The sequence below is a fragment of the Misgurnus anguillicaudatus genome, chromosome 24 (genome assembly GCF_027580225.2).
Source record: "Misgurnus anguillicaudatus chromosome 24, ASM2758022v2, whole genome shotgun sequence".
Taxonomy (NCBI): domain Eukaryota; kingdom Metazoa; phylum Chordata; class Actinopteri; order Cypriniformes; family Cobitidae; genus Misgurnus; species Misgurnus anguillicaudatus.
Genome location: NC_073360.2, coordinates 48,618,010 through 48,644,794, shown reverse-complemented (window position 1 = coordinate 48,644,794; position 26,785 = coordinate 48,618,010). Strand labels below are relative to the sequence as shown.

Here is a 26,785-nt window from a genome sequence, read left to right as displayed (position 1 = left end):
CTTGCCAATTAAGAAAAATAACCCGACAGCAATTTCTTCTCTTCTACTATGCTTGGAAGAGGTCAAATTATGGCTGGCGCAAAATTTTCAATTTTTAAATGACGAAAAAATGGAGGTAATAGTGTTCAACCCAAATGAGAAACCCTGGTCCGCAAGCATCAACCTAGAGAGTTTATCTGTTTTTAAATCTTCACAAGTGCAGAATCTTGGCATCTTTATTGATCAGCACTTAAGATTTGACAAACATATCTCCTCAGTAATTGGGTCTAGCTTTTACCAACTAAGGCTTCTCTCCAAAATTAAACACTTTCTCACCCCTAAGACTCTAGAAATGGCTGTACATGCATTTGTAACCTCTCGCCTAGATTACTGCAACTCCTTATACTGTGGTATATAAAAAACTCAGGTCAGGCGTCTCCAGCTAGTTCAAAATGCTGCTGCCAGATTTCTGTCTAGTTCTCGTAAATATGAACACATCACTCCAATTCTCAAATCTTTACACTGGCTGGCGATCTCTCAAAGAATTTATTTTAAGATTCTACTTTTTGTCTATAAGTCTCTTCATAATACTGCTCCTCTATATTTATCTGAACTTCTTCATCTTTACACCCCTATTAGACATCTTCGTTCTTCTGACCAGGCTATGCTAGTGGTCCCTCGTGTACGGCTAAAGCGCAGAGGAGAGCGTGCCTTTTCTGTGGCTGGCCCGCGCTTATGGAACTCTCTGCCTTTAGAAATTAGGATGGCACCCACCGTCTCTAGTTTCAAGTCCCGGTTAAAGACCCATCTTTTCTCTCTAGCTTTTTTATGATTGCCCAGGGGTTCATGTTTATTCATTTTATGGTCTATTATGAACACTTTTATTTAAATTGTGTATTTTATTATATTTTTCTGTCCGTGTTTTTTAACAGTCTATCTACTTTTATTTCTTATCCTTGCTGCTATTATTCTTTTACTGTGTCTATGTGTGTGTGTGTAATGTCAGATGCACTGTAAAGCACTTTGGTCAGCCATGTGGCTGTTAAGAAATGTGCTATATAAATAAAAAAAAAAGTATTAAATCCTGGAGTGAACAAACTCAACATCACAGTTAGTAAACAGACTCAGACATTGGATTGAATTCTTATTTTGTTGATCTGACAAAGCATCAAGTGTTGTTCATGTACACTTCATATTTTCTGTTTGTTGGGTTTAAAGGATACACAGCCTATAACAGCAGCAGATCAATTTACATTTATTTCTAATATTTATATTCTAGGATTTAAATGACACTGCATGAGTTTACTTTAAACATTTATTTAAATGAGCTCTACTCACAGTACTGTCTGTAGTTTATAATGTGGATCATCTTTTAGATCAGAGATCAGCTTCACTCCTGAATCTGTGAGATTATTATGAGACAGATCCAGTTCTCTCAGGTGTGATGGGTTTGATCTCAGAGCTGAAGTCAGAGCAACACAACCTTCATCTGTGATATTACACCTCCTCAACCTGTAGAGAACAGAGACTTTATGTGAATTATCCAAAACTACAAAGTTTGTCCACAAATCTCTAACCTCCATCTCTTCATGTAATGTTCCTCTTTCAATCCCTCAGTAACTGAGACACTGTGTGTTTAAATGTCAAATAAATCCATCACACAGCTGACTATTAGTGTTAGATGTCCTAAACCACATGAACATTTCTTCATACATCTGTATTGAGTTCATGACTCACACTTGTAATTCTCATCAGGTATTTGATGTAAAAATCTTCCTCTATTACAGGAGGAATATCAGCTGGAGATAACATAACTCTGATCTTACATTTAAAGATGTTACAGTGTTTAAAGATCAATTTCACTCAATCTATAAAAACATTATTAATGTGTGTGTCAGTGTCAATGATGAATCAATGTTTTTAATCATCTTTATAAAAACAACACGACGAGGAGAAAAACTCTTCATACACAATAATATCAGCAAAGATTTCATCAAAGAAACACCAAACTACATTTTCTGACATTTTAACAGAGGAGTTTTGTTGCACGTTGTGAAGGAAATTGAAATGAATCATAACTAATTATAACTAACATGTCTTTTCCTTACAGGTTTGAACATTTGTACTGTATGCTTTTGACAACAAAATGTGTTGAAATAGATGAAGTATGTGTGGTTGAATGATTTCAATTTAAAACCCCATGACTTGTTAAAGCTGAGGTCATTAAGAAAGTTAAATTTGGTTTTGTCTGCATGGTAACAGAGAGGAGTTTCTGAATTGCAGATATGAAGAATAAATCATATTAGAGATAAATGATGTGGCTTTGTCATTTATCTATTCTATATAAACTCTTGTATTCTTTCTGATGAGGAGGATTCGGTCGTGATTAAATCATATTCAAAGACATTGACTGGAGTCTGTCAGGTTGAACACATGATCTTATTTCCTCAAGTGTTTGTGTTCATTAGGGGTGGGAATCGTTTGGATCCTCATGAATCGATTCAGAATCGACATATATAACTAATATGTTAACCGGCATATCGAACTGTAACTAACATATCGTCTAATCATCATCATTATACACAGTGATTTTGCCAGTATTACTGTATTTATCTAATGCAGCGCACCCAGCGCCTCCTTCTCAATAACAAATGATGTGCATATTTTTACAGAAGTATATTCATGTTCTTATCTATATCTAAACATTTAGCGGCATGTTTTTGGAAACGCTATTAGTGTCACGGCCGGGGCAGACCCGAGATAGCTAACAGGCCACGCCCCTCTCTACTTTCCACCTCGAGGAGGTTCCCAAGACCACCCCAATGACCAGACAGACGAGTATACTACAATTAAAAGGAATCTTTATTAAATATTTAAAAAGGGAAGGGCAAAAGGGGAAGGGCAGCTTAAAAACAATCTCTTCGCTTCCAGGACGAGTTGGACCAGGGGATGGGGGCCAAGGGTCTTCTTCCTTGTTTCTCTTGAACCCGTGGCGCCCTCCGCTTCCTCCTGGAGGCAAAAACAAGTAAAGCACAATCAATGTTGGTCTAGCACCGGGTCACAACTTATCTGACCATTATTTCTGTCTCTCTCTTGCTCTCAGGTCACTCCGTCTCGACCTCGCTGGACGCAGGGAATCCACCACAAGGCACGGCTGCAGACACAGGTAAGTTACACTCTGCACAGGTAGGTTACTCACAACACTGGGGCCTTTAGTTCACTCCAAAGCACCCGTGGAGACAGAGGTAAAAAGGTTCTCACTACTGACACTGCTTGGTCCTCTTCGAGGCGTTGCTGCAAACACAGGTAAGTGATATACTACACAGGCAGGTTACTCACAACACTGGGCCTTCGATATACTACAAAGCATTCGTGGAGACAGAGGTAAAGGGTTTCTCTCTACTGACACTGCTTGGTCCTCTTCGAGGCGTTGCTGCAAACACAGATACGTGAAATACTGCACAGGTAGGTTACTCACAATACTGGGCCTTTAATACACTCCAAAACATTCGTGGAGACAGAGGTAAAGGATTTCTCACTACTGACACTGCTTGGTCCTCTTCGAGGCGTTGCTGCAAACACAGGTAAGTACTATACGGCACAGGTAGGTTACTCACAATACTGGGCTTTTAATACACTCCAAAGCAGTCGTGGAGACAGAGGTAGAGGGTTTCTCACTGCTGATACTGCTTAATCCTCTTCGAGGCGTTGCTGCAAACACAGGTAAGCGATATACTGCACCGGTAGGTTACTCACAATACTGGGCCTTTAATACACTCCAAAGCATTCGTGGAAACAGAGGTAAAAGGTTTCTCACTGCTGACACTGCCTAATCCTCTTCGAGGCGTTGCTACAAACACAGGTAAGTGAATATACTGCACAGGTAGGTTACTCACAATACTGGGCCTTTAATACACTCCAAAGCATTCGTGGAGACAGAGGTAAAGGGTTTCTCTCTACTGACACTGCTTGGTCCTCTTCGAGGCGTTGCTGCAAACACAGGTACGTGAAAGACTGCACAGGTAGGTTACTCACAATACTGGGCCTTTAATACACTCCAAAGCATTCGTGGAGACAGAGGTAAAAGGTTTCTCACTGCTGACACTGCTTAATCCTCTTCGAGGCATTGCTGCAAACACAGGTACGGGAAAGACTGCACAGGTAGGTTACTCACAATACTGGGCCTTTAATACACTCCAAAGCATCCGTGGAGACAGAGGTAAAAGGTTTCTCACTGCTGACACTGCTTAATCCTCTTCGAGGCGTTGCTACAAACACAGGTAAGCGAATATACTGCACAGGTAGGTTACTCACAATAGTGGGCCTTTAATACACTCCAAAGCATTCGTGGAGACAGAGGTAAAGGGTTTCTCTCTACTGACACTGCTTGGTCCTCTTCGAGGCGTTGCTACAAACACAGGTACGTGAAAGGCTGCACAGGTAGGTTACTCACAATACTGGGCCTTTAATACACTCCAAAGCATTCGTGGAGACAGAGGTAAAAGGTTTCTTGGCCGCCTAGGTCTGGGCTGCTCGAGAGGCGGGTTGGGCGTTGTACATGCCAGAGAAAGAAAAAAGATTTCACAGGTAAATATATTCAACAACGCCCCACTATGCCTCCTGGTTACTTCTTCGGCTCACCTACACATTCAATCTCCGCAGGGCCGGTAACCTTCAACACCCCCAAAAAGATATCAGTAACTCCTCTTCTGAACAACACAGAGCGGTTTGGTGTGATTGGTTACTCACGCTTGGTTGTCCAACTGATTTCCCAATATACATCCAACAGCGTCGTGTTTGTTTCTCCACATCCACATCACACAATAACTTCCTTACTCCAATGTCTCCAGTCTCTCGTCGTCCCTGAGGGATAAATGTGAGTCAACCCAGCCGATCACCACCGTAGCAACGAGTATAAGCAACGGATGCACAAAGTGCCACCAACCACACCATCTGACAACTTCAAAGCTCTTTATATTCCCAACCTTCTCCCCTCTTCAGCCTATCAGCGATCGCTGTGTTGATCGCTCTCACCTGAACGATATCAGGCTTGACTTCGAGGTTTGGGGAAACCCCGGGAATTCCGGTGTTTTGCCTCAGTCATCCTGACGGAACCATCACAGGGCGGAACCGATCTTTCGCACTTTTGGTTCCGCCCTTCCAGATCGCCACTTGGTGACATCAGCACATCAGATGAGTCTGTAAATGAAAGGCGCTGTTTCTTCCTGACACTCACTGAACAGAGAAAAGGCGGAGAAAGATCATCCCAACATGTATTTTGTTTTCTTGCAGGGTAGAATTAGTCAAATAGGGCCCTAGATGTATTTGTTTTTTCTTTCTCTACTCCTCGTGTAAGCTCCTCTGTGGGTGCTCGTGCGGTGCATGCTCTCAAGCTGTCCATGTGCAGCCCTGCTCCCGCAGTTGAGTTCCGCCTTTTGGTTCTGATAACTTCACGTTATTATTTTGTAAAATAACTTTTAAGAATCAATTCTTGACATTTGTGAATTGATTCAGAATCGTCCACATCATGATGCATCAAAGAATAAAAAAAATTCATAGTTTTTCATTTTTTTTCATTTTTCATATAATGGACAAAATGTTGTGTGACTCTTGAGTGTTTGTCTTCTGTGGACACCCGGTGAGGATAAATGTCTTGTGTGTGTTGTCTACACGGTTATGTAACTTGAGTCAGTCAGGTGTGTAGGGGAAATCTAACAACACAACATCATAATTATTCATGAGACTGCTGATGTATCTGCATAAAATATGTTTGCAATGGATACAGGACTATTTATGCAGTTGACTTTATTTGGTATCAGAACTAATGAATCAAAAATGGCACCGGTGTTTGTTCCCCATCGAAGTCTGTTCCCTCTATGTTTATAGCGTTTTCATCACATTACATTTATAATTTATTTAGAAAGATTAAAGATTTCAATTGGTTATACTAAAAAGCAATAATATCATGTATTCTATTATACAATTTTTTAAATATTTCATATTTGACAGTTTTATGCCTTTTAACATTTTGGGCCCTATCTTGCACCCAGCGCAATTGACTTTGTCAGTGACGCATGTATCATTCGTATTTTGCAACGGCGCACAGCGGGTTTTTCCCTCCACAGACGCACGTCGACAAACTAGGAAATGAACTTGCGCTCCCTGGGCGTTTCAGCGCAAAAAAAGGAGGCGTGTTCCGGCGCAAACCATCCCTGATGCTATTTTGCAGTTTCAAAAAACAATTGCGCCACTGACCAGAAAAAAAAGTTTAAAGTCAGTGGCGCGTTGCGCGTTGTTCATTATGCTATTTTAAGGGCGCATGCTTGACAATAATGTATAGCGTGCACAACGCGCATACACTTTGCATCTAATCTACACAGATGCAACAGTTATTTTTGCAAATCATAAATTGTTACACTTTAAAATATTAATACACGAGATAAGGGGAATCATAGTGGTGAGCATTGTGGTGATAGTTTTTATTTATTGTGTGGCTGCGTTAAAAAATTCTCATGCAAATAACGATTAAAATATTTTCATAAGTTTGTTGTGTGGCTGTATTACGTTTATTTTATGTAAATAATAATTTAAATGTTTTCATAAGAAACCTTAATGTATATGAACTTGATTTGTTAGTCTACTTTGGGGTTGGACCTTGCGTTTCTTGGGTCCGATTTCAAAGCCCCCAAACCCTTTCAGCGGTGAGGGTGGACGCAGCGATGTCCTCTGCTGGCGTCAGGTCCTGAGGCAGATCCACCTCCCGTTACACGGCGTGCCTGATTTATGCTGGCAAGCTTGGGATTCCCCTGTACAAGGACGTCGGTCTCCTCGGCTGTGAACCGCTCCTGGCGTGCGCCTGGTAAATCCGTCATAATAATAGCAACCCGCCACGGAACTTGCGCCCTTGCGTTTAAAGGGAATGTTGGATAGCGTTCTGATTGGTTTATTTGACGTTATGCCCAAACCACACCTATGAATAATGAACCTACTTCAGACCAACCCCTTATTGATTTGCACCCGGCGCAAGAGTTATTTCTCACGCCGGGAAAATAGCAACAGCGCCCAAGATCTGCCCACAAACTCACTTGCGCGTTGCGCTTCACACTTGCGTTTCAGATCGTTAAAATAGGGCCCATAGCTCTTTTTCTCTACTGTTTGTTTTCTTCTTCTTCTACCTTTATTTCTTAACGCCATTCCAGCATCTACGGCTATATTCATGGCGAGAACCAGGTAATCCATACACAAGTTTATTCAGACAAGTTGATTGTGAGAATCTAAAGATGCCCCTTCCCACCCCCACTATTTACTTTATAATCTAAACCGAGCATATTCATGTATATCCTGCTTTCTATGAAATTTATGCTTGTATGCATATGAAGCATCCTTCTTTTGAGTGGTGTCCTTTCCTATGGTATGGTTCCCATAACAACTTTATCCTGTGCCTTAGGTTTCAAATGTATACACTGTATATCGTAATGCAACACGTTTAGAGTATATGTCTGCTTATGCCGTGTTCACATAATTGTTTAACATATGCTGTCCAGCTCTGAGCTTTCCTCTTGATGATTGATGATCTTGCACTTACTATGTTGGGAGGTATTACACCATATCCTCTAGCTTTGCTGCAGGTTGATTGTGGTTGGGTCAAGTAGGGTAGGCTAAGGACATGTTCCAGACCCAACTTCTCTGTTTTAAGCACCACTTCCTTACACGTAGGTAGAACATAAAACTGTCTAGGATTGTTTGCTAAAAGTGCATGCTTGCAGGGTTAATTTATCACGTGATTGTTTGTCTCGACGGATTTACTCAATGTGTTGATCACAAGATTATGACTAATGGTCCCAAGGTGACTAGCATTTCCTTTCTGTATCCTATATAAGCTGTAGGATGTCTAATAAACTTTGGTCTATGTTTGAACTGCATCTCGGTGTCAGTGTCTTTCATGGTCCCCTGATATATATCAGACTTCTCTGCTGCTCATCTCAGACCTCATCGAGCTACCTCAGTGCAGAAAACTAAAGAAACTTTCATACCTCTAGACCTGCTTAGAATTAGATTCTAACAGTTGGGCGCTCGTCCGGCGAAAGGGGGGAGATCCTCCGACAGATCCGGAGACCGAAAATTCGAACACCGCAGATCGGGAAGGACCTACAAAAGGGGTAAGTGTCTGCGATATTTCTAATTTTGAAATACAGCGCTTACCCCCTGTAGTGTCCGGTCTTGTGACTCGAGACAAGATTTTTAATTCACTCGGGGCCGAAAAGGCAGGTAGCAGGTGCTACAGAATATAACGAGTGAGGTGCTCGCTTCGAAGGACAGAGGGATTTGGTCGAGATTAAATTCGAACACGAAGTTCCGTGAATAGCTGGAGTTGAATACTGCCAGCTACATAGCTAGACTATGGATCGAAGCGAAGTCAAATATACAGCTGGAGCTCACTGTATATTTGGGATCGCGGTGTTGGTAAATTGTTATTTAATCGTATATTTTACGAGTGCGGCCCGTGTTGAATAAGCTGATTGGAAATAAGCTAACAGTGAAAAAGCTATTATTTGCATATGCCCTTTGAATGAAATTGTGAACAAATAAAATTTGGACTAATTCGCTGAAATTGAATTTGCAATTTTGAAATAATAAATTGCTAAAACGATGACTGAATTCTACAATATGATTTGACAAATGAATGTCTAAAATCTATGAACGGTACGAAATTATAACTGAGGCTGAGCGGAGGAGCACAGAAAAAACCCGGGTGTTTGTCTATTGCTTATTTGTGCTTATTGCTGTTTGCTTGTTATTGCTGCTATTATTTGTTTACATTGTGTTGAAGATGGGTGATTCTGCTACGGCCAGGCAAAAGCCTGATGAATTTATGTATACAAATAATAGAGGTTTTTATGTTGAACTGTACGTCACTTAGCGGTTAGTAATATAATAACTTTGCATTGAAAAACCCCAACGCAAGATGCGCTGCCATATTTTATATCGAATAGTAGGCTAACAGCCTAAGTTTATCGTCGCCACAAATTGCTGTAAAATACGTGAATGTTTTGCAATCTCACAAGAGGTATGCACACGTCACAGGGGCAGATTTGTGCTATTTTGTTGAAAATTGGAGAGCGATGTAAAAAAAAACAACTGATACGTGCCGCTGTCTGATTCGGGAAAACCATGTGACTGGAGGTGAGGGGACTGCAGCCTCTCGCAATCCACTCACACGGGAAGATCATGAATATCATGATATGCTTTTTTGATCAGCTGCGCGTTTTTCTAGATAAACGGTTTGGCATTTGCCAGTATTTATCATTTGCATTAAACGGAAAGATAAAACCAAATGAAACTGCCTCTGAATTTTGCACACGTTTTAAAGCATTATGAGTTTATTCTAGATTACCGATTGACAAAGTCTGAGTGCGCTGTTACAAATATGCTGTTGAACAATATGAATCGTAGGTACCGGTAAGTGAAATCTGTTGGATATGAATGTGAATAGACTGATTTGTGAGTCTGATGCATCTGGTGAACATGCTATGTTTTCAGTGCAAGTCTCATCGAACGGGAAAAAGCTTGCTTAAGCACCGGAAAGGAAACTGAGATTTGATATAATGTGTTATTATGTGGACAAAGGGGCCACATGAAATGTGACTGTCGTTCAAAAGGGGGTGCAATTTTATTCCAAGGGCGCCACCACGTAGACAGTCAATGCAACAGCCAAAGCAAGTGCATCAGAAACTATCTGACAGTAATTACCAGACAAACTGGCATAACAAAACAATGAAATGTTCTGACCCATTACACCACCTCTGGAGGTAAGAGCTCCAGGTGTCAAACCATTTTTTCTTCACAAATTTCAAATCATACCAGATGTTTGTCTTAATTTGCTCGGGCGAGACATTATGCATAAGTTAAAAATGGAATTTCATGATTCTCATGTTGTTTTCTCTTTTATGTCATGTTTACAGACATACAGTGATCCTCTGCCTATGGGGGGGGGGGAGTGAGAAGGCCGACCAAGACCCAGTAGCCGCCCGCATACCACATGATGTAGACACCTTGATTAACCCATGCCTATGAACTCAATCAGATATACAGGTTTCATTGATATGAAACCATACAAAGTCAAACTTAAACCTGTGTACATCAAACAATATCCTTTGTCAAAAGAAAAGGAAGATGACATTAAACCAATTATTTACAATTTTGTTAACAGGGTGTCCTCATGCCTACTCACTCGCCGTACAACACACCGATTAACCTGGTGGTGAATGGTAATGGAAAGACATGATGTCTTACACAAGATTTAAGAGCAATCAATAAACTGATAATTCCTCTGTCTCCGATTGTTTCAGATGTGCCGACTGTCATAAATTTTATACCATGCAAAGTATTTCAGTCACTGATTTGTGTGCTGCTTTTGTTTCTCTGTTTCAGTGCATCCAGACACACAGCCACTGCTAGACTTATAGGATAGGGGGCGCAAATACTAAGAAGGGTATGTTAAATCACCATCCGTCCTCTCCGCTGCGGTGAAAAAGACATTGAAGAAAAAAAAAAGATTGACTTGCTGTCTTCGGGTAGCAATCTGCAGTACACCGATGACATCATGGTCTCTGCTCTGACTGGAAAGAACTGTGAGAAAGCCTCCATTATCGTCTGCAATATTTTGGTGGACGCTGGTTTCAAAGCATCAAAAGAAAAGCTCCAGTGGGTCAAGCAAAAGTTCTCATGCCTGTGTCATGTCTTAATGCCAGGTCTTCGAAAAAACCTCCACAGATCAGGTTGAACTGATCCGGAAGATGAAATTCCCACGAACTGTGTAACAGCTCCAAAGTTTTCTGGGATTAAAAAACTGTTGTCACTCATGGAAACCTGAGTGTGCTGCCCATGACGGACATTTGCGGAGCCTAATTGATCAGAAGGCATCGCCTGCATTACTGATATGCTGGACTGATGAAGCAGAGACTCATTTCATGGCACTGAAACACGCCATTAATACGGCCCCAGCTCTGGGCCATCCGAACTATGCAAAGACTTTTCACCTGCATGCGTGAGAGGCGAATGGTGGGGCTCTGGGTATCCTTTGGCAACAACAAGGTTGCACTTATAGGCCAGTGGCATATCTGTCTAGAAAACTAGATAATGTAGTAACAGGTATGCCTGAAATGTCTTTATGCAGTGGCTGCTGATGTTCTGTTTGTACAGGTGGCTGAGAGAACGGTGCTGTCACAGTCAATGACTCTACACATCACATCAAGTAGGTGCATTTTTACACAACACAGGATGGCACAGAGGCGATTTGGGTATGAGGCTACGCTGTTGGCAACCAAAAATGTAACGATCCAGCCCACTTTTAACATTAATTCCACTTTTGCTGGGAGTTTTGGGACTGGTAGATATGACTGAGCACGATCTAAAACATGATTGCATTGTTGAATTGACCACTTCCTGTTCCTCTAGGGCCGATTTAATGGACTCGCCCCTAGATGGGGGGGTCAGATCTATGTGGATGGCTTATATGCAAAGCCATCGGACGGTGTCTACCTGTGTGGTTATGCTGTGGTGTCGGATACTGGTGAGGTTATTAAAGCCTTTGCTCTAAATTACAACTCAGCACAAGCTGCAGAATTGGTAACTCTATTACGAGCTTGTGAGCTAATGAAAGGAAAAAGCCACAATCTACACGACTCAAAATATGTGTATTCTAAATTTTGTAAAAACATGGGAAGCCTGAGATTTTAAGACAGCAGATGGTAAGTCTATAGTTTATTCAAATTTGATATGACGGTTGACAAAAGCAGTACAGCTACCGTCTGAAGTGGCAATAGTGAAAGTAAAAGGTCATGAATCAGGAAATGATGACCAGGCTGTGGGAAACAAGAAGAGCAGATGAGGCTGCAAAAGAAGCAGCTCAAGCTCAAATTAAATCACTATTTGAGTATGATGTCAAAACAGACCTTGCTATGGTTGTGCAAGTGATTAACATGATCAGATTGACTTCATTCGCATACTGCCGATTGGAAATTTGAAATATCTTTTTTATCCCATAGAGGATGCGCAAAATTTTGAAAAAAGGAAATTATTCCTCGTTTTAGCATACCGAAAACAATTGAATCCGACAACGGGACATTTTTGTGTCCAAAGTAACGTAGCTTTTAGCTAAAGCGCTGACTATTAATTGCCATTTTAATATCCCGTATCACCCACAATTAGCAGCTGTCATAGAGAGAACGGATGCGAAAATTAAACAGAGAATAACCAAAGCTGCGTTAGAAACGGGAAAGAAATGGGTAGATTTGCTACCTGCTTTATCATCCAAAATAAGAATGACTCCATCTTCAACAAAATAATTATCTTCATTTGAAATACTAATGGGTAGGCCATTCCCCACCCCGTGGGTCAAAGGCCGCGCAGGCGTTTCTTCCCCAGGTGACCTGGAGGTGATACAAGAAGACTACGTGGTGTCCATAATTGAGAAATTGAACTCTATCTGTACTAATTTTCTTTGTCTCTCCCCTCAGAAAAGCCAACTTACATTTTGCTCCAGGATAGGTTGTTCTAAATAGGAGCCTGAAGCCCACGAGGGTATGAGAGCCAAAATATCTCGGCCCAGACAAAGTGATGGCTGTGACAAAGACGGGAGTTCTGATTGACAACCAGCTACAGTGGATTCACGCTTCAGGGTTGAAGTACCACTCTGCCACGGAGCAGGACACCGGAGACAAACCCAGACAACGACTGCTAGTCATGGAGACCAACGGAGAACAACGAGTGAGAGATCTTGATGGAAATTCCACTGCCGAGAGGATTCGAACCGTGTATAGTGACCAAAGCTTTCATCATCTTCAGCGAGCACATTGTGGAAGCAGAGCAAAGAGTAATGGAAGACAACGAACGCATCACACAACCGACCCTGCAAAAGGGATTCGTAGATCATATGCTGTGGTATATGTGTTTATTTTGAATGATGGTGATCTGAAAGTTTATAGGAAAAAATTAAATAATAAAGGTCTTGGTTTCTTGAAGAAAAAAAGGGGTAATTTAGTAAATTGCAATTTAATAAACTATTTGTAACAATTTGATTTCTGGAATTAGGAAATGTATTTTCTTGAAGTATATATGAAACCATTGCTTTCCAGATGTGTACCCATAACCCTGTTATATACCGTGAGAAATTGAGGGTAACATTAACTGTGTAGAACAAACAATGCATGCCATAAATAATGTATCTGGAGTAAATGGATTAGTGATAACTCGACCGATTGCAATTTCTGGGTGTGGGAAGAATTGTGATCCACTATCGTGTATCAAAGGGGCCATTGTGAGAATCTAAAGATGCCCCTTCCCACCCCCACTATTTACTTTATAATCTAAACCGAGCATATTCATGTATATCCTGCTTTCTATGAAATTTATGCTTGTATGCATATGAAGCATCCTTCTTTTGAGTGGTGTCCTTTCCTATGGTATGGTTCCCATAACAACTTTATCCTGTGCCTTAGGTTTCAAATGTATACACTGTATATCGTAATGCAACATGTTTAGAGTATATGTCTGCTTATGCCGTGTTCACATAATTGTTTAACATATGCTGTCCAGCTCTGAGCTTTCCTCTTGATGATTGATGATCTTGCACTTACTATGTTGGGAGGTATTACACCATATCCTCTAGCTTTGCTGCAGGTTGATTGTGGTTGGGTCAAGTAGGGTAGGCTAAGGACATGTTCCAGACCCAACTTCTCTGTTTTAAGCACCACTTCCTTGCACGTAGGTAGAACATAAAACTGTCTAGGATTGTTTGCTAAAAGTGCATGCTTGCAGGGTTAATTTATCACGTGATTGTTTGTCTCGACGGATTTGCTCAATGTGTTGATCACAAGATTATGACTAATGGTCCCAAGGTGACTAGCATTTCCTTTCTGTATCCTATATAAGCTGTAGGATGTCTAATAAACTTTGGTCTATGTTTGAACTGCATTTCGGTGTCAGTGTCTTTCATGGTCCCCTGATATATATCAGACTTCTCTGCTGCTCATCTCAGACCTCATCGAGCTACCTCAGTGCAGAAAACTAAAGAAACTTTCATACCTCTAGACCTGCTTAGAATTAGATTCTAACATTGATTTATACACAAGTTGGGGGAGGGACAATTTGGTATCTCCAATTTGCCTAACTTGTGTGTTTTTGACTTGTGGAAACCAAAGTGCCCGGAGTAAACCCACGCTGACACAGGGAGAACATGCAGAAACTCCACACAGAAAGGCCACCTGCCCTAACCAGGGCTCGAACCGGGAACCTTCTTGCTGTGAGGCAACAGTGCGAGCCACTGTGCCGCCCCTACTGTTTGTTTTAAAACGGTTATGTTTCCAAACATAATAAATATATATTATACATATAATATGATTCATACTGTAAAAATAATTGACTTACAATCAAAAACAGTCAAGATACATTACATAAATGCACACATATACATCTCAGTAACCATTAAAACTTTCAATGTATATAAAGAATAAACGTATAATGTGATAAAAACGCTATAAAAACACTACACTAAAGGGAAACATAGGGAACAGACTTCCAAACACAACACCGGTAACTCCGAAACAATTTTTTTTATTCGGCAACCCCTAAACCTTTGGACATTTTGCCTGACGTGGCTAAAAAAAAAATGTTGCCTCCCAAGACAACTCATTATGGAGCTGCTGGATCTTCTCAGACCATATTCTCTATCTAACTAGGTTGCTTTTTATTGAAAACATTAATGGTAAGCAAAACCGCATTAAACAGAAGTAACTGCAGCTGCTTGCCAATCAATTCTGATTGTTAAGCACCTTACCATTAGTATAAAAGTGTATATCATCATTTTTAAAAGTCATTTTAAAAGTTAAACCCATGTCAGCGGCACAACGGGATAAGGAGGGTGGGAAGATTAGCGAGGGACACCCGCTTCGTCTATATTACTGACAATATGATAACTTAATTATTAGTCTATTTTACGGATAACTTAAACTATGTTAAAATAAATGTTACTGGAATAATTTGAGTAATGTTCCATTTGTATATAACGTGTTGTCTTTCTTAATGTCGTAATGCACCACGCGTGAAGTGGAAAATCGATCCCTGAGCGATCAATCGCAAATAATTCAGCACCTTCACTTGGGACAGCGACATTGTTACGTCGAACTTAGAGGCAGCGTGTTAAGAAACTTCCTAGAGACACTTCGGGGAACACACTTAGGAACACAAACAACTTTGGTAAGATATATCTTTTTGAGTCTTCTTAGCGCGCTAAGAGTGAACGTTATCGGGGAACCGGGCCCAGATACATTTTAGTGTGTTTTTTTCATACAGTTTATGTTTAACTAAACCTCAGTACATGTGTGACTATCAGAGAGATGATCTTACCACAGTATCTCCAGTTTACAGTCAGGATTCTTCAGTACATCAGAGATCAGCTTCACTCCTGAATCTCTTAGATTATTACCAGTCAGATCCAGATGTGTCAGGTGTGATGGGTTTGATCTCAGAGCTGAAGTCAGAGCAACACAACCTTCATCTGTGATATTACAATTAAACAACCTGTAGAGAACAGAGACACACAGTTTGTTCACACACAGATCAAATCTACATTGAGTTGAATTTGTTTCTCTTCTGTCATCATTTAGTGTTTATGAACATTTTCATTTTAGTTTCATTTATGTGCGTTTGTGTTTTACTGAAACACATCAGTGAGATTTACAAGGAAATGAACTTCATCATTTTATGTTTATATTAACTGTGTGATTTATTTTTTATACAGTAATGAAATCAGATTTCTCTCATCAGACATCACTAAATTTTCTCTTGTTTTTATTTCTGAATGATTTTGTTTTTTACTTTTTTTCTCATCATAATTCAATTTTAATGTTTTATGTTTGTGACTTTCAGTAAGAGTTAAAGTGTTGTGATGAATGTTGAATAAAATCAGCTTCAGTTATCAAATACATTACTGAGATTAAATTAAAATTCACCATTCAACATTTAAAGTGGACCAAAACTTTTTATAAATTTTGTGTTTGACTTTTAAACAATATTTGTCTGAGGACATCTTAGGGTGTTTTCAGACCTGAGTCTATGTTTCAGAACCTGCTGCTTTTTCTCCTTGGTTCAGTTTGTTTAGTCATATGTGAACACAGCAGGAGCGGACTGCTATAGTTTATGGTCACAGCAGCCACAACTACCAGATGAAGATCAATAAAACACTCCCAGGAGGTTCACAACAAGATTACAATATGCCCGGGATATGTTGTGCTGTTGGCGGCAGGGGTGCCGCTAGCAATTTTGGGCCCTATGAAAGAATATGAGGTCGGCCCCCCACCATACCCATTTCGCACCAAACATACAATCCAACCTACTGTAGCTATTCAAAATCTTTGTCTGCTGCTATTGTTTTGACCACAATTAACAGTATTTATAGACACCTACAATGTCTGCAGCTAAGATAATTTATTGCGCAATGTAAATGTAATTGAAAAATACAGTACATTAATCAAATAATCAGAGAAAATGCAACATTATTAAACATAGATTAAAGATAATTGTGACCATGCTTGTGAAAACCCAGCTGAAGTATTTCTTTGTGATTTACTGTTTTCCACATAAAATCATCCTACATAATGTAAAGAACATTTTGTGAAAATATGAACTTGATATATTTAATGTTGACTGAGTAATGTCATGTCAGCGATTGAAATCATAGTGAAATTAATGCTTGAAATTAAACTGTGATGCTTTTATCTCATAATAAGATTTGAGACTTTAGTCTGATTTTCAGAGACCATCTCAGTGACATACTGTATACTGGAGCTGCTACACACATCAATAACATTAGCTGTGTCTGAAACCGTTCCCTCGTTCACTCATTCACTATTCCCTATATAGGGAATGACAGTTGAGTCCACTATATGGGGAAGAAGCAAATGAAAATGAGTGAGCGATTTCGGACACTGACGCAAATATCATGCGTCAGAGAGCTGTCGCAGAGATTAATCAAAAACACCTGTGTGGCTTTATTGATTGTGCTGTGAAATGGTAAAGTTTACTTTCTTACTGTTCTTACATTTGTCATGTTTATTGTATTAGTTGATAATAAAGAGAACAAAACAACTGCTTATAATATTTATTTACTGCTGTTTATTTATTGTTAAATAAAAATGTGTATAAGATTTTAAATAAAAGATAACGCAGTTATTTTTCATTTGTTTATTTTCAAAAAGTAGAAAATAACTGACAACAAGAAAATGTTTGGTGTTTACTGTCAGAATATCCTTCAGCTGATTCAAGTTACGCGTTCGTCTCCTGTTGCATCATGGGAAATATGAGTGAACGAGTGTACATCGAATGTACCCTCAAAATCAGAGTGCATTGTGGGTAAAAAGTAGTGAATGAATGTGGGAATGAAGTTGTTCACTCAGGTTTCGGACACCACTACAAAATGGCCGACACCCGATATAGTGCACTATATAGTGGATAGGGAGCGGTTTCAGACACAGCTATTGTAACATTTAAAAATGGCGAACAACAACAATGCATCTTTTCTATACAGTTACCTTATGCATCAAATAAGACTGGGTCAAAAATGCTTGACCAAAGCTTGTATTATAATTATTAGCATTATTTATAAGGTGAAGAACAAGTTTCACACACCAGCAGCTACACTAAAGCAAAAATAACGACAGATCATTAACGTGAACTTGAGAAAACAGCTATACTCTTAACGTAAATGATTCTTCAGACTGTTTATTAATCAGCAGGACTCTAAAATGAAATGAAAGACAACTGTAGATAAACGTCTCCATCTCTCTAACAAACTACAACAACTATAACAGATTACGACAGATTGATTTCTTAAAGCTGTTGCAAGGTGAGAAGCTTTAATAACTGGACTAGTTTAGCCTTCGTTTCTTTTCTGTTTTATCACAATCAACTCGATTCTCAACTGCCTAAAAATCCTTCCTTGGCATATTGCGTTACAAAACATTGTAGTGTGTAACCGCTAGCATTTCTAGTTTATGTTAATTAGGTTATACGGGCTACGTTAATTAAAACAGTTTATAAGGGCTGACTTCGCGTTAGAATCATAACATAAAACAGGGAACGTAAATGACTTTGTGTTTTTTTAAACTGAGGTGAACAGAGCGAAGACTTTACAGTGGAAAGAAAACTGCATTGTATTGCTCCAGCGGCACATTGTGTAAACTGCATTTATAGTAAGGAAGTGCACATATGCAGATATCATAGAAATTAGCATTAAATACACACACCTTGTTCTCTTCTGAAGTTCACGCGCATTGTGAGACCGTGGATTAAAGAAGGTGCTAAAACGCAGAGTAAAGACGGGGCAGAGCTAAGAGGACTCAGCTTAAGGGGATTGTGTGTGCGGCACAGTCCTTGGTTGAGGCCCCAAAAATTTCATGGGCCCTTAGAATCATATCAACCCCCCCATCCCCCCTTACGGCGCCTCTGTTTTTTTCTCTGGTGCCGAGCAGTCTGTTAGCAGCACTAAAGATGATCTAAATTTATGCTCTGTTGAGCAATCAATTATTGACGGAGACCCCACCGATCAAATAAACAAAAGTGCACCTGATGAGCCGCGGCATCCAGAAACAATCCACCAACAGCTAGACTTAAACTCCTACACCCAGACTGAGGTGGATGATGAAACGGACAATAAATGGTTTGCTGTTCCTGGTGATCTGGCCTTGTGGGGGTTCATCACAGAAAAAGTGAGGGAAGAGTATACAACATGGAGCTGCAGTCTATCAGAATCAGCTGCCAAATATCCAACATCTGTATGAGATTATGGAATGGGGGAAGAACACGTTCTCTTATAAATGAATTATTACAGTCCAAAACAACTAAATTGTTCCTAAGGAATGGCTACAGTACTCCCCGTCAACTGGATTGGTTTATTGCTATTCATGCAAACTTTTCTCCTCACAAAATCATACATTTATTACAGGCTTCTGTGACTGCAAACATCCTGAGAGGATATCCGACCATGAAAGAGTGCGGATCACAGACGTAACATGCTTGCTTTAATAAACAGAGCAAAACAAATATCGAGGCCAAGACCAGACCTCTCCCATGTTGATCAGTTGACATTTATCTTTAGATTTGTTAATGTGGAGGGAAGAGAAGTTAAAAAGATTCCTTGGATTTGAGCCCATCCATAGCCACACAGGTGAAAGCCTTGCCGAGTGTGTACTAAAAATGGTGCGAGACTTGGGGTTGGACTTGTCAAATTGTCAACTACAATGCAATTAGAAAAACGCTTGCAAAAATTGCTGCAGATTGGAATGAAAAAGCAGACACAAGACGTGATGCTGCCGCACTCGCTGGTAAGATAAATAATCTGGAAACGACGATAATGACTACACTGTGGAACCGGGTGCTTAACAGATTTAAGACAACAAGCGTTCATCTGCAAAAAGGCGACATGGATTTATCCACTGCTGTTATACTATTGCAGTCATTACACTTTTATGTTGGCACTACGAGAGCAGTTTGCTGAGGTAGATGAATCTGTTCATGCTTTCTGTGTTACTCAGATTTATCAATATGACGTTTGCCACAAATGAAAGAGAAAGCGGTTTGTGGATGAGTCATCTGATGAAGATGAAGTATTATTTACTGATGTAAGTCAGAGATTTAAGGTCGAGTCATATTATGTAATTTTGGACAGACTAAAATCATGCCTGGCCAATCGTATTGATGCTTACAAAGAGGTCTAAGATCTTTTTTGTGTTCTCTTTTGTAAGGACTGTACAGAAAGTGAATTGCACATAAGGGCTGATAAACTGTCATCACTTATCCAGTGGACCTAAATAAAACTTTGATTGATGAACTGATTCAGTTCAGACATTTTAGTAAAGACAGACCTCACCTGCAGAGCTGCTGTAAATTGTTGATCAGAATGGACTAAAGACAACATTTTGTCACGGTAGGAAAATCCATTGTTTTCCTCCGTGTCATGTTTGTGTGTGTGTGTTGTTCACTTACCCCTGCCATGTGCTCGTTAGAGCAATCCCTTTCACCTGTGTGTTGATTTTCTCGCTCCAGCTGTTCATCATTACATCATCTCCATATATACTCACCTGACTTTCTGTTCCCTGCCAGATTCTTATGTTTGCTCAGTCTCCGTGTTGCTTGGTTGTTTCGTGTGCTCTGGATTACGTGTTACAGTTGGATGTGTATTGTCGTCGTCGTCTTCGTGTGGATGTTCCGTGTCAGCCTGGATTTCACCACTGCTCACCACTCCACCAACGTCGCACTCAAAGCACCAACTTCCACCGTAGTCATCGTCACCATTGCCTTCAACAACACCGGACTGGATTACTTCTAGGGCTGCGTATCGCCAACAATTTCCCGATACGATACGTATCCCGATACAAGGGTCCCGATACGATGCGCATCACGATACAAGCCTATTTTGAATTACATTTTTTGTTCAGAATTTAGTAACATCATTATTATTATCTGTTTATTGTACATTGAATTAGCAGTGTTGTAACAGTTGTGTTTTTGCCATTCATTTATTAGCTTATGGTTTTTTTAAAAGCAATTTTACAAAGATAGTGCCTTACTCTAGGCATTATATTTGTCTCTCACTTAATTATTCTATATCTATGAATATATCTAAAAACATGCAGTCAGAGTTAATACTATTTAGTAGAATCAGATTATTAATGTGATAGCTATAGTTTGAAGTAGCTCTGTATCTCTTCTCTAGACGTACACTTTCACATGGAAATCTTTGTCGTGTTTCTTCTCAAATGCGTCAGTACTGTTTTATAAGACAGTGGCTAATAAAGCCCTTTGCGGTAGCCTATAAGATATCTGCGCTTTCATACTGAACTCGTTGATTTTAAATACACGCGCGCGCGAGAGAGAGAGAGAGAGAGAGAGCAGGAGTACGCGGCTCGCTATGCAGACACGTGCGCCAGCGAGACAGACACGCAAAGTGAAAGTATACCCCGCTACCTTAACTGTATGCACTCCACGGGACACATGCGTCCTTTCCATATGCATCACGGATCAACAGTGATTTGTTATGTTACTTTCAAAAGTGCATCCGAATCGATACGGAAGGTGCTGTATCGATGCGTGCATCGGCAGGCGTCCATGACGATGTATCGTCGTATCGATATTTTGAACACAGCACTAATTACTTCCGCATTGACTCTGAATACTCTCTCTTTGTTTACATTTAATAAACTTTGTTATATGTTTCACCTGCGTTTGCTTCCGTCTCTTACAAGTCATTACAGGAGAATCTGGCCCACATGGAAGCAGCAGGTGGTCAACCAATCTCCGCGTTGGAGGAGTTTCTCCAGCGATCGCTGGCTCGTATGGATCATCAGGATAAGACCATCGAAGATATGCGGAAGGCCGTCCAGGTAATGGTGGCGAAGGTTTCCGAGCTCTCTCAGCGATCTCCGGACATCACGCCTCCCACTGCACCACCCATGCCGCCCGCACCATCTTCACCTCCAGGGGGTAGTTTCACCCCGGAACCGAGACTTCCTATCCCGGAGAAATACGCCGGTGAGCCCAACTATTGCCGTACTTTTCTCTCTCATTGTTCTTTACATTTCGCCCAACAGCCCCGGTCATTCTTCCTCGAGGAGACAAAGGTGGCGTTTACGCTCTCGCTTCTCTCTGGCAAGGCTGCCCTCTGGGGGACGGCGGTATGGGAAAACAAGGACAGCTGTTGTTCCTCGTTCGCCTCGCTTGCAGAGGAGATGAAGAGGGTTTTCGACTGCTCCGTCGCCGGGAGGGAGGCCGCCCGTCTCCTCACGGATCTCCAGCAGGGGGAGCGGTCGGTCTCGGACTATGCCATCGAGTTCCGTACCCTGGCGGTGGAGTGCAGGTGGAACGAGGAAGCGCAGTGGGATCATTTCCTGCATGGGTTGGCGGATCGGATCCATCGAGAGATCATCACGGCGGAATTACCGAAGTCGCTCAACGGGTTGGTGGACTTGGCGATCCGGGTTGACGCACGCCTTTCCACCGCTGCCAAAAGGAAGACTCAAGGTCCGTCCCTACGTCAAGCGGAGTCCACGGATCCGTCCAACGAAGTTTCCGCCAGTGGTCTCTCAGATCCGGAACCCATGCAGGTGGGTCGAGCTCGGTTACCCCGGGAGGAGAGGAAGCGGCGGAGATCCCTGGGTCTTTGTATGTACTGTGGCGAGTCAGGTCACCAATGCCAGAGGTGCCCGGTAAAAGACCGAGCCCGATAGTAAAACAGAGGCTACTATCGGGCAGGATCTCCGCACAGAAGACCTCTACTACATCCACTCTCCTTCCGGTGAGACTACGGTGGTCCACTATGTCGCACTCAGGGCACGCACTTCTGGATTCGGGGGCGGAGGGCAACTTCATCGACAGCTCACTAGCACGTAAGCTCAAGTTACCTTTCACTTCACTCACCCACCAGATTGCGCCCTTCGCCCTCAATGGACATCAGTTACCCACTATCAAGTACACCACAGCACCTATCACACTCATCACTTCCGGAAACCACACAGAGACTATTTCATTTTTTATTACTGACACTGCTCTCTCCCCCATAGTTCTTGGACACCCTTGGCTTCATTCCCATAACCCAAGAATTGACTGGAAACTGGGTTCTGTTACCAGCTGGAGCGAGGAGTGTCATAAGTCCTGTCTTGTCTCTGCTTGTGTTTCTGTTTCTGAGTCTGTGTTTCAGGGGAAAGCAGTGGATTTGTCTACCGTGCCCGCGGAGTACCACGACCTGAAGGAGGTGTTCAGTAAGTCGCGGGCTGATTCCTCCTCATCGTCCCTATGACTGTGCGATAGACTTATTGCCAGGTACGTTTCCGCCTAAGGGCAAGTTATACTCTCTGTCCGTTCCGGAGATGGAGGCCATGGAGAAATATATTTCTGATTCTCTGGCAACGGGGTTCATTCGCCCTTCCTCATCTCCAGCGGGGGCGGGGTTCTTTTTTGTGGGGAAGAAGGACGGATCTTTGCGACCTTGTATTGACTACCGAGGGTTGAACAACATCACGGTAAAGAATACTTATCCTTTGCCGTTGATGTCTTCAGCCTTCGAGAGGTTGCAGGGAGCGTCCGTTTTCACTAAATTGGACTTACGTAATGCATATCATTTGGTTCGCATCAGGAAAGGGGATGAATGGAAGACTGCGTTTAACACCCCTCGTGGCCATTTTGAGTACTGCGTGATGCCTTTCGGTCTCACGAACTCGCCGGCAGTCTTCCAAGCACTCGTTAATGACGTGTTGCGGGACATGGTAGATCAGTTCATATATGTTTACCTGGATGACATATTGATTTTTTCTTCGTCTCTCCAGGAACATTTGCAACACGTACGACGAGTGCTTCTGCGGTTGCTAGAGAATGGGCTTTTTGTCAAGGCGGAGAAATGCGTTTTTCATGCACAGTCTGTTTCTTTTTTAGGACACATCATTTCGACTGAGGGTGTTCGCATGGATCCTGAGAAGGTTAAGGCTGTGGTGGATTGGCCATCCCCAGAGTCTCGCAAGGCCCTGCAGAGATTTCTGGGGTTCGCCAATTTTTACCGGCGTTTCATTCGCAATTTCAGCCAACTAGCCGCACCTCTGACCGCTTTGACCTCCCCTGGTTTGACGTTCAGGTGGTCAGACGCAGCTGAGGCTGCGTTTGCCAAACTGAAAAGCTGCTTTGTTTCAGCTCCCATTCTCGTTACCCCTGATCGTTCACGTCAATTCATAGTGGAGGTCGACGCGTCAGAGGTGGGGGTAGGAGCAGTGTTGTCCCAGCGCGCATCCTCAGACGGAAAGGTTCATACTTGCGCGTATTATTCTCATCGTTTATCTCCTGCGAAAGTTACTATGACATTGGCAATCGAGAGTTGTTGGCGGTCAAGCTAGCACTGGAAGAATGGCGTCACTGGCTTGAAGGGTCGGGTGTACCTTTCATTGTATGGACGGACCATAAGAATCTCGAATACATTAGAACTGCCAAAAGACTTAACTCCAGGCAGGCTCGGTGGGCATTGTTTTTCGGTCGTTTCGATTTTACACTTTCTTACCGGCCGGGTTCCAAAAACATCAAACCCGATGCTTTATCCCGTCTTTTTGAGCGTGCCGATCGTACTGCTACTCCCGAGCCCATTTTACCGGAGAAAATCATTATCTCCGCGCTCAGATGGGAGGTCGAATCGAAGGTTTTGACAGCCTTAGAAGGGGTAACGCCCCCGGCTCGCTGCCCACCGAACCGTTTATTTGTGCCGGAGGGGTTACGGTCAGACGTCCTCCAGTGGGGTCATGGTTCCAGTGTTGCTTGTCACCCAAGGGTTAGTAGAACTAGGTTTCTAGTCAAGCAACGATTTTGGTGGCCTGGTATGGCTCGTGACGTCCACGACTTCGTCTTGGCTTGTTCGGTTTGTGCCGTTGGTAAGACTTCCAATCGACCTCCAGATGGGTTACTTTTACCGCTGTCTGTCCCTTCGAGACCCTGGTCCCACATTTCGCTAGATTTCATTACCGCCCTCCCACCCTCTAAGGGTAATACGGTGATTTTGACCGTAGTGGACCGGTTCTCGAAGGCGACCCATTTCATTCCCTTGCCCAAATTACCATCAGCCAAGGAAACAGCGGTAGCTGTCATTGACCACGTCTTCCGAATACATGGCCTCCCGACAGACGTGGTCTCTGACAGGGGTCCCCAGTTTGTGTCCAAATTTTGGCGAGAGTTCTGCAAATTGCTAGGGGCGACTGTTAGTCTTTCTTCCGGGTTTCATCCCCAGAGCAACGGTCAAACCGAGCGAGCCAATCAGGACGTCGAAAGGGTGTTGCGATGTCTGGTTTCCAAGAATCCTTCGTCCTGGTGTCAGCAACTCTCAATTGTGGAGTACGCACACAATTCTCTGCCGGTGTCATCTACGGGCATGTCTCCATTTAAGTGTAGTTTAGGGTACCAACCACCTAATTTTGTCAGTACTGAATCCGAGGTGTCGGTTCCCTCCGCAAACGCACTAGTCCAGAGGTGCCACCGCACCTGGACCAGAGCTCGCAGAGCTCTGCTCCAGGCAAGGTCACGCACCAAGGCCAAGGCCGATCGCCACCGGTCGAAGCCTCCCCGATACGTCGTCGGTCAAAGAGTGTGGCTTTCAACCCAGAATATTCCGATGCGTTCCGTCTCGAATAAACTTGCTCCCAAATTTATTGGCCCGTTTTCTGTTACCAAAATCATTAATCCGGTAACAGTGCGTCTTAGCCTTCCTCCTGCGTACAGGAGGGTTCACCCGTCGGGTTTTTCCCGTCTTAATCCGCCTGCCCCGGTTCCCCCTCCGCCTCGTATCGTTAATGGGGAGACCACATATTCGGTTAACCGTATTCTGGACTCCAGACGGAGGGGACGCGGATTTCAGTACTTGGTGGATTGGGAAGGTTACGGTCCGGAGGAGAGAAGGTGGGTTCCTGCTCGGGACATACCGGATCACCGCCTTATTGATGAATTCAATCAACAGGTAAAGCAGGCTGGGAACGCCGAGGGGCGTTCCTAGGGGAGGGGGTACTGTCACGGTAGGAAAATCTATTGTTTTCCTCCGTGTCATGTTTGTGTGTGTGTGTTGTTCACTTACCCCTGCCATGTGCTCGTTAGAGCAATCCCTTTCACCTGTGTGTTGATTTTCTCGCTCCAGCTGTTCATCATTACATCATCTCCATATATACTCACCTGACTTTCTGTTCCCTGCCAGATTCTTATGTTTGCTCAGTCTCCGTGTTGCTTGGTTGTTTCGTGTGCTCTGGATTACGTGTTACAGTTGGATGTGTATTGTCGTCGTCGTCTTCGTGTGGATGTTCCGTGTCAGCCTGGATTTCACCACTGCTCACCACTCCACCAACGTCGCACTCAAAGCACCAACTTCCACTGTAGTCATCGTCACCATTGCCTTCAACAACACCGGACTGGATTACTTCCGCATTGACTCTGAATACTCTCTCTTTGTTTACATTTAATAAGCTTTGTTATATTTTTCACCTGCGTTTGCTTCCGTCTCTTACAAGTCATTACACATTTCCTAATGTTTTTGTTGCACTAAGACTGTATTTAACTATGTCAGTATCTAACTGTGAAAAATTAACGTCTTTCTGCACTTTCCCTGCTTGTCATTGAATCTGAACTGGTTAGGGACATAGATTTTGAAGACATCATATGCCAGTTTGTTTGGTCAAAATCCAGAAAAGTGCAATTGTAAATTGTTTAAGAATTTGTGCATAATATCACTGCAATTGTTTTGATTGTGTTGTTCAGTACAAGCGATGTATCATTACACCACTGAGTAGTTGCACATTAACTACAGATGTTGTTATTTGTTAGATTAGAGAGTTGTTTGTTGTGTTCAATTTTACAAAAGTGACATGTTTATATTGATAGTTTCCTCGTGAAATGTAATAATTGCTAATTCTTACAAAATCTTATAAATTATTAAGTGGATTCTTGCATGATCATTTGAGAGGTGGGTCGGGGGCACCACAAGGTCTTAATACATCACTGCTTATTTTAAGAACTACAAAACAATACATTGTAATACATTTTGATATTGCTTCATCAGATCCCTGCATATGAGACAGCAGGTGTGCCAAACAGGTTTCATGAGGACTTTTCATCTGTGTATCGTAATGAAAATAATGCATTATATCTTACCATTAAACTTCAGAAATATAGTAGAGATAATGGTTTTATGTGTACTCAGAAGATGTGATTCACTGTTAACTGTGGGGTGCAGGGCTGTTAT

The 26,785-nt window shown here is 42.1% G+C and overlaps 1 protein-coding gene across 1 annotated transcript in view; it reads right to left on the bottom strand.

Moving 5' to 3' along the window:
- Nucleotides 1–1,198: 1,198 nt before the first annotated feature.
- The window catches only part of LOC129437205 (protein NLRC3-like), a 578,808-nt gene continuing 553,221 nt past the window's right edge, over nucleotides 1,199–26,785 (bottom strand). Inside the window, exon 7 of the mRNA XM_073862478.1 lies at nucleotides 1,199–1,491. Coding sequence (XP_073718579.1) covers nucleotides 1,314–1,491 — 178 coding nt within the window. The 3' untranslated portion in view covers nucleotides 1,199–1,313. The remainder of the gene's footprint in view (nucleotides 1,492–26,785) is intronic.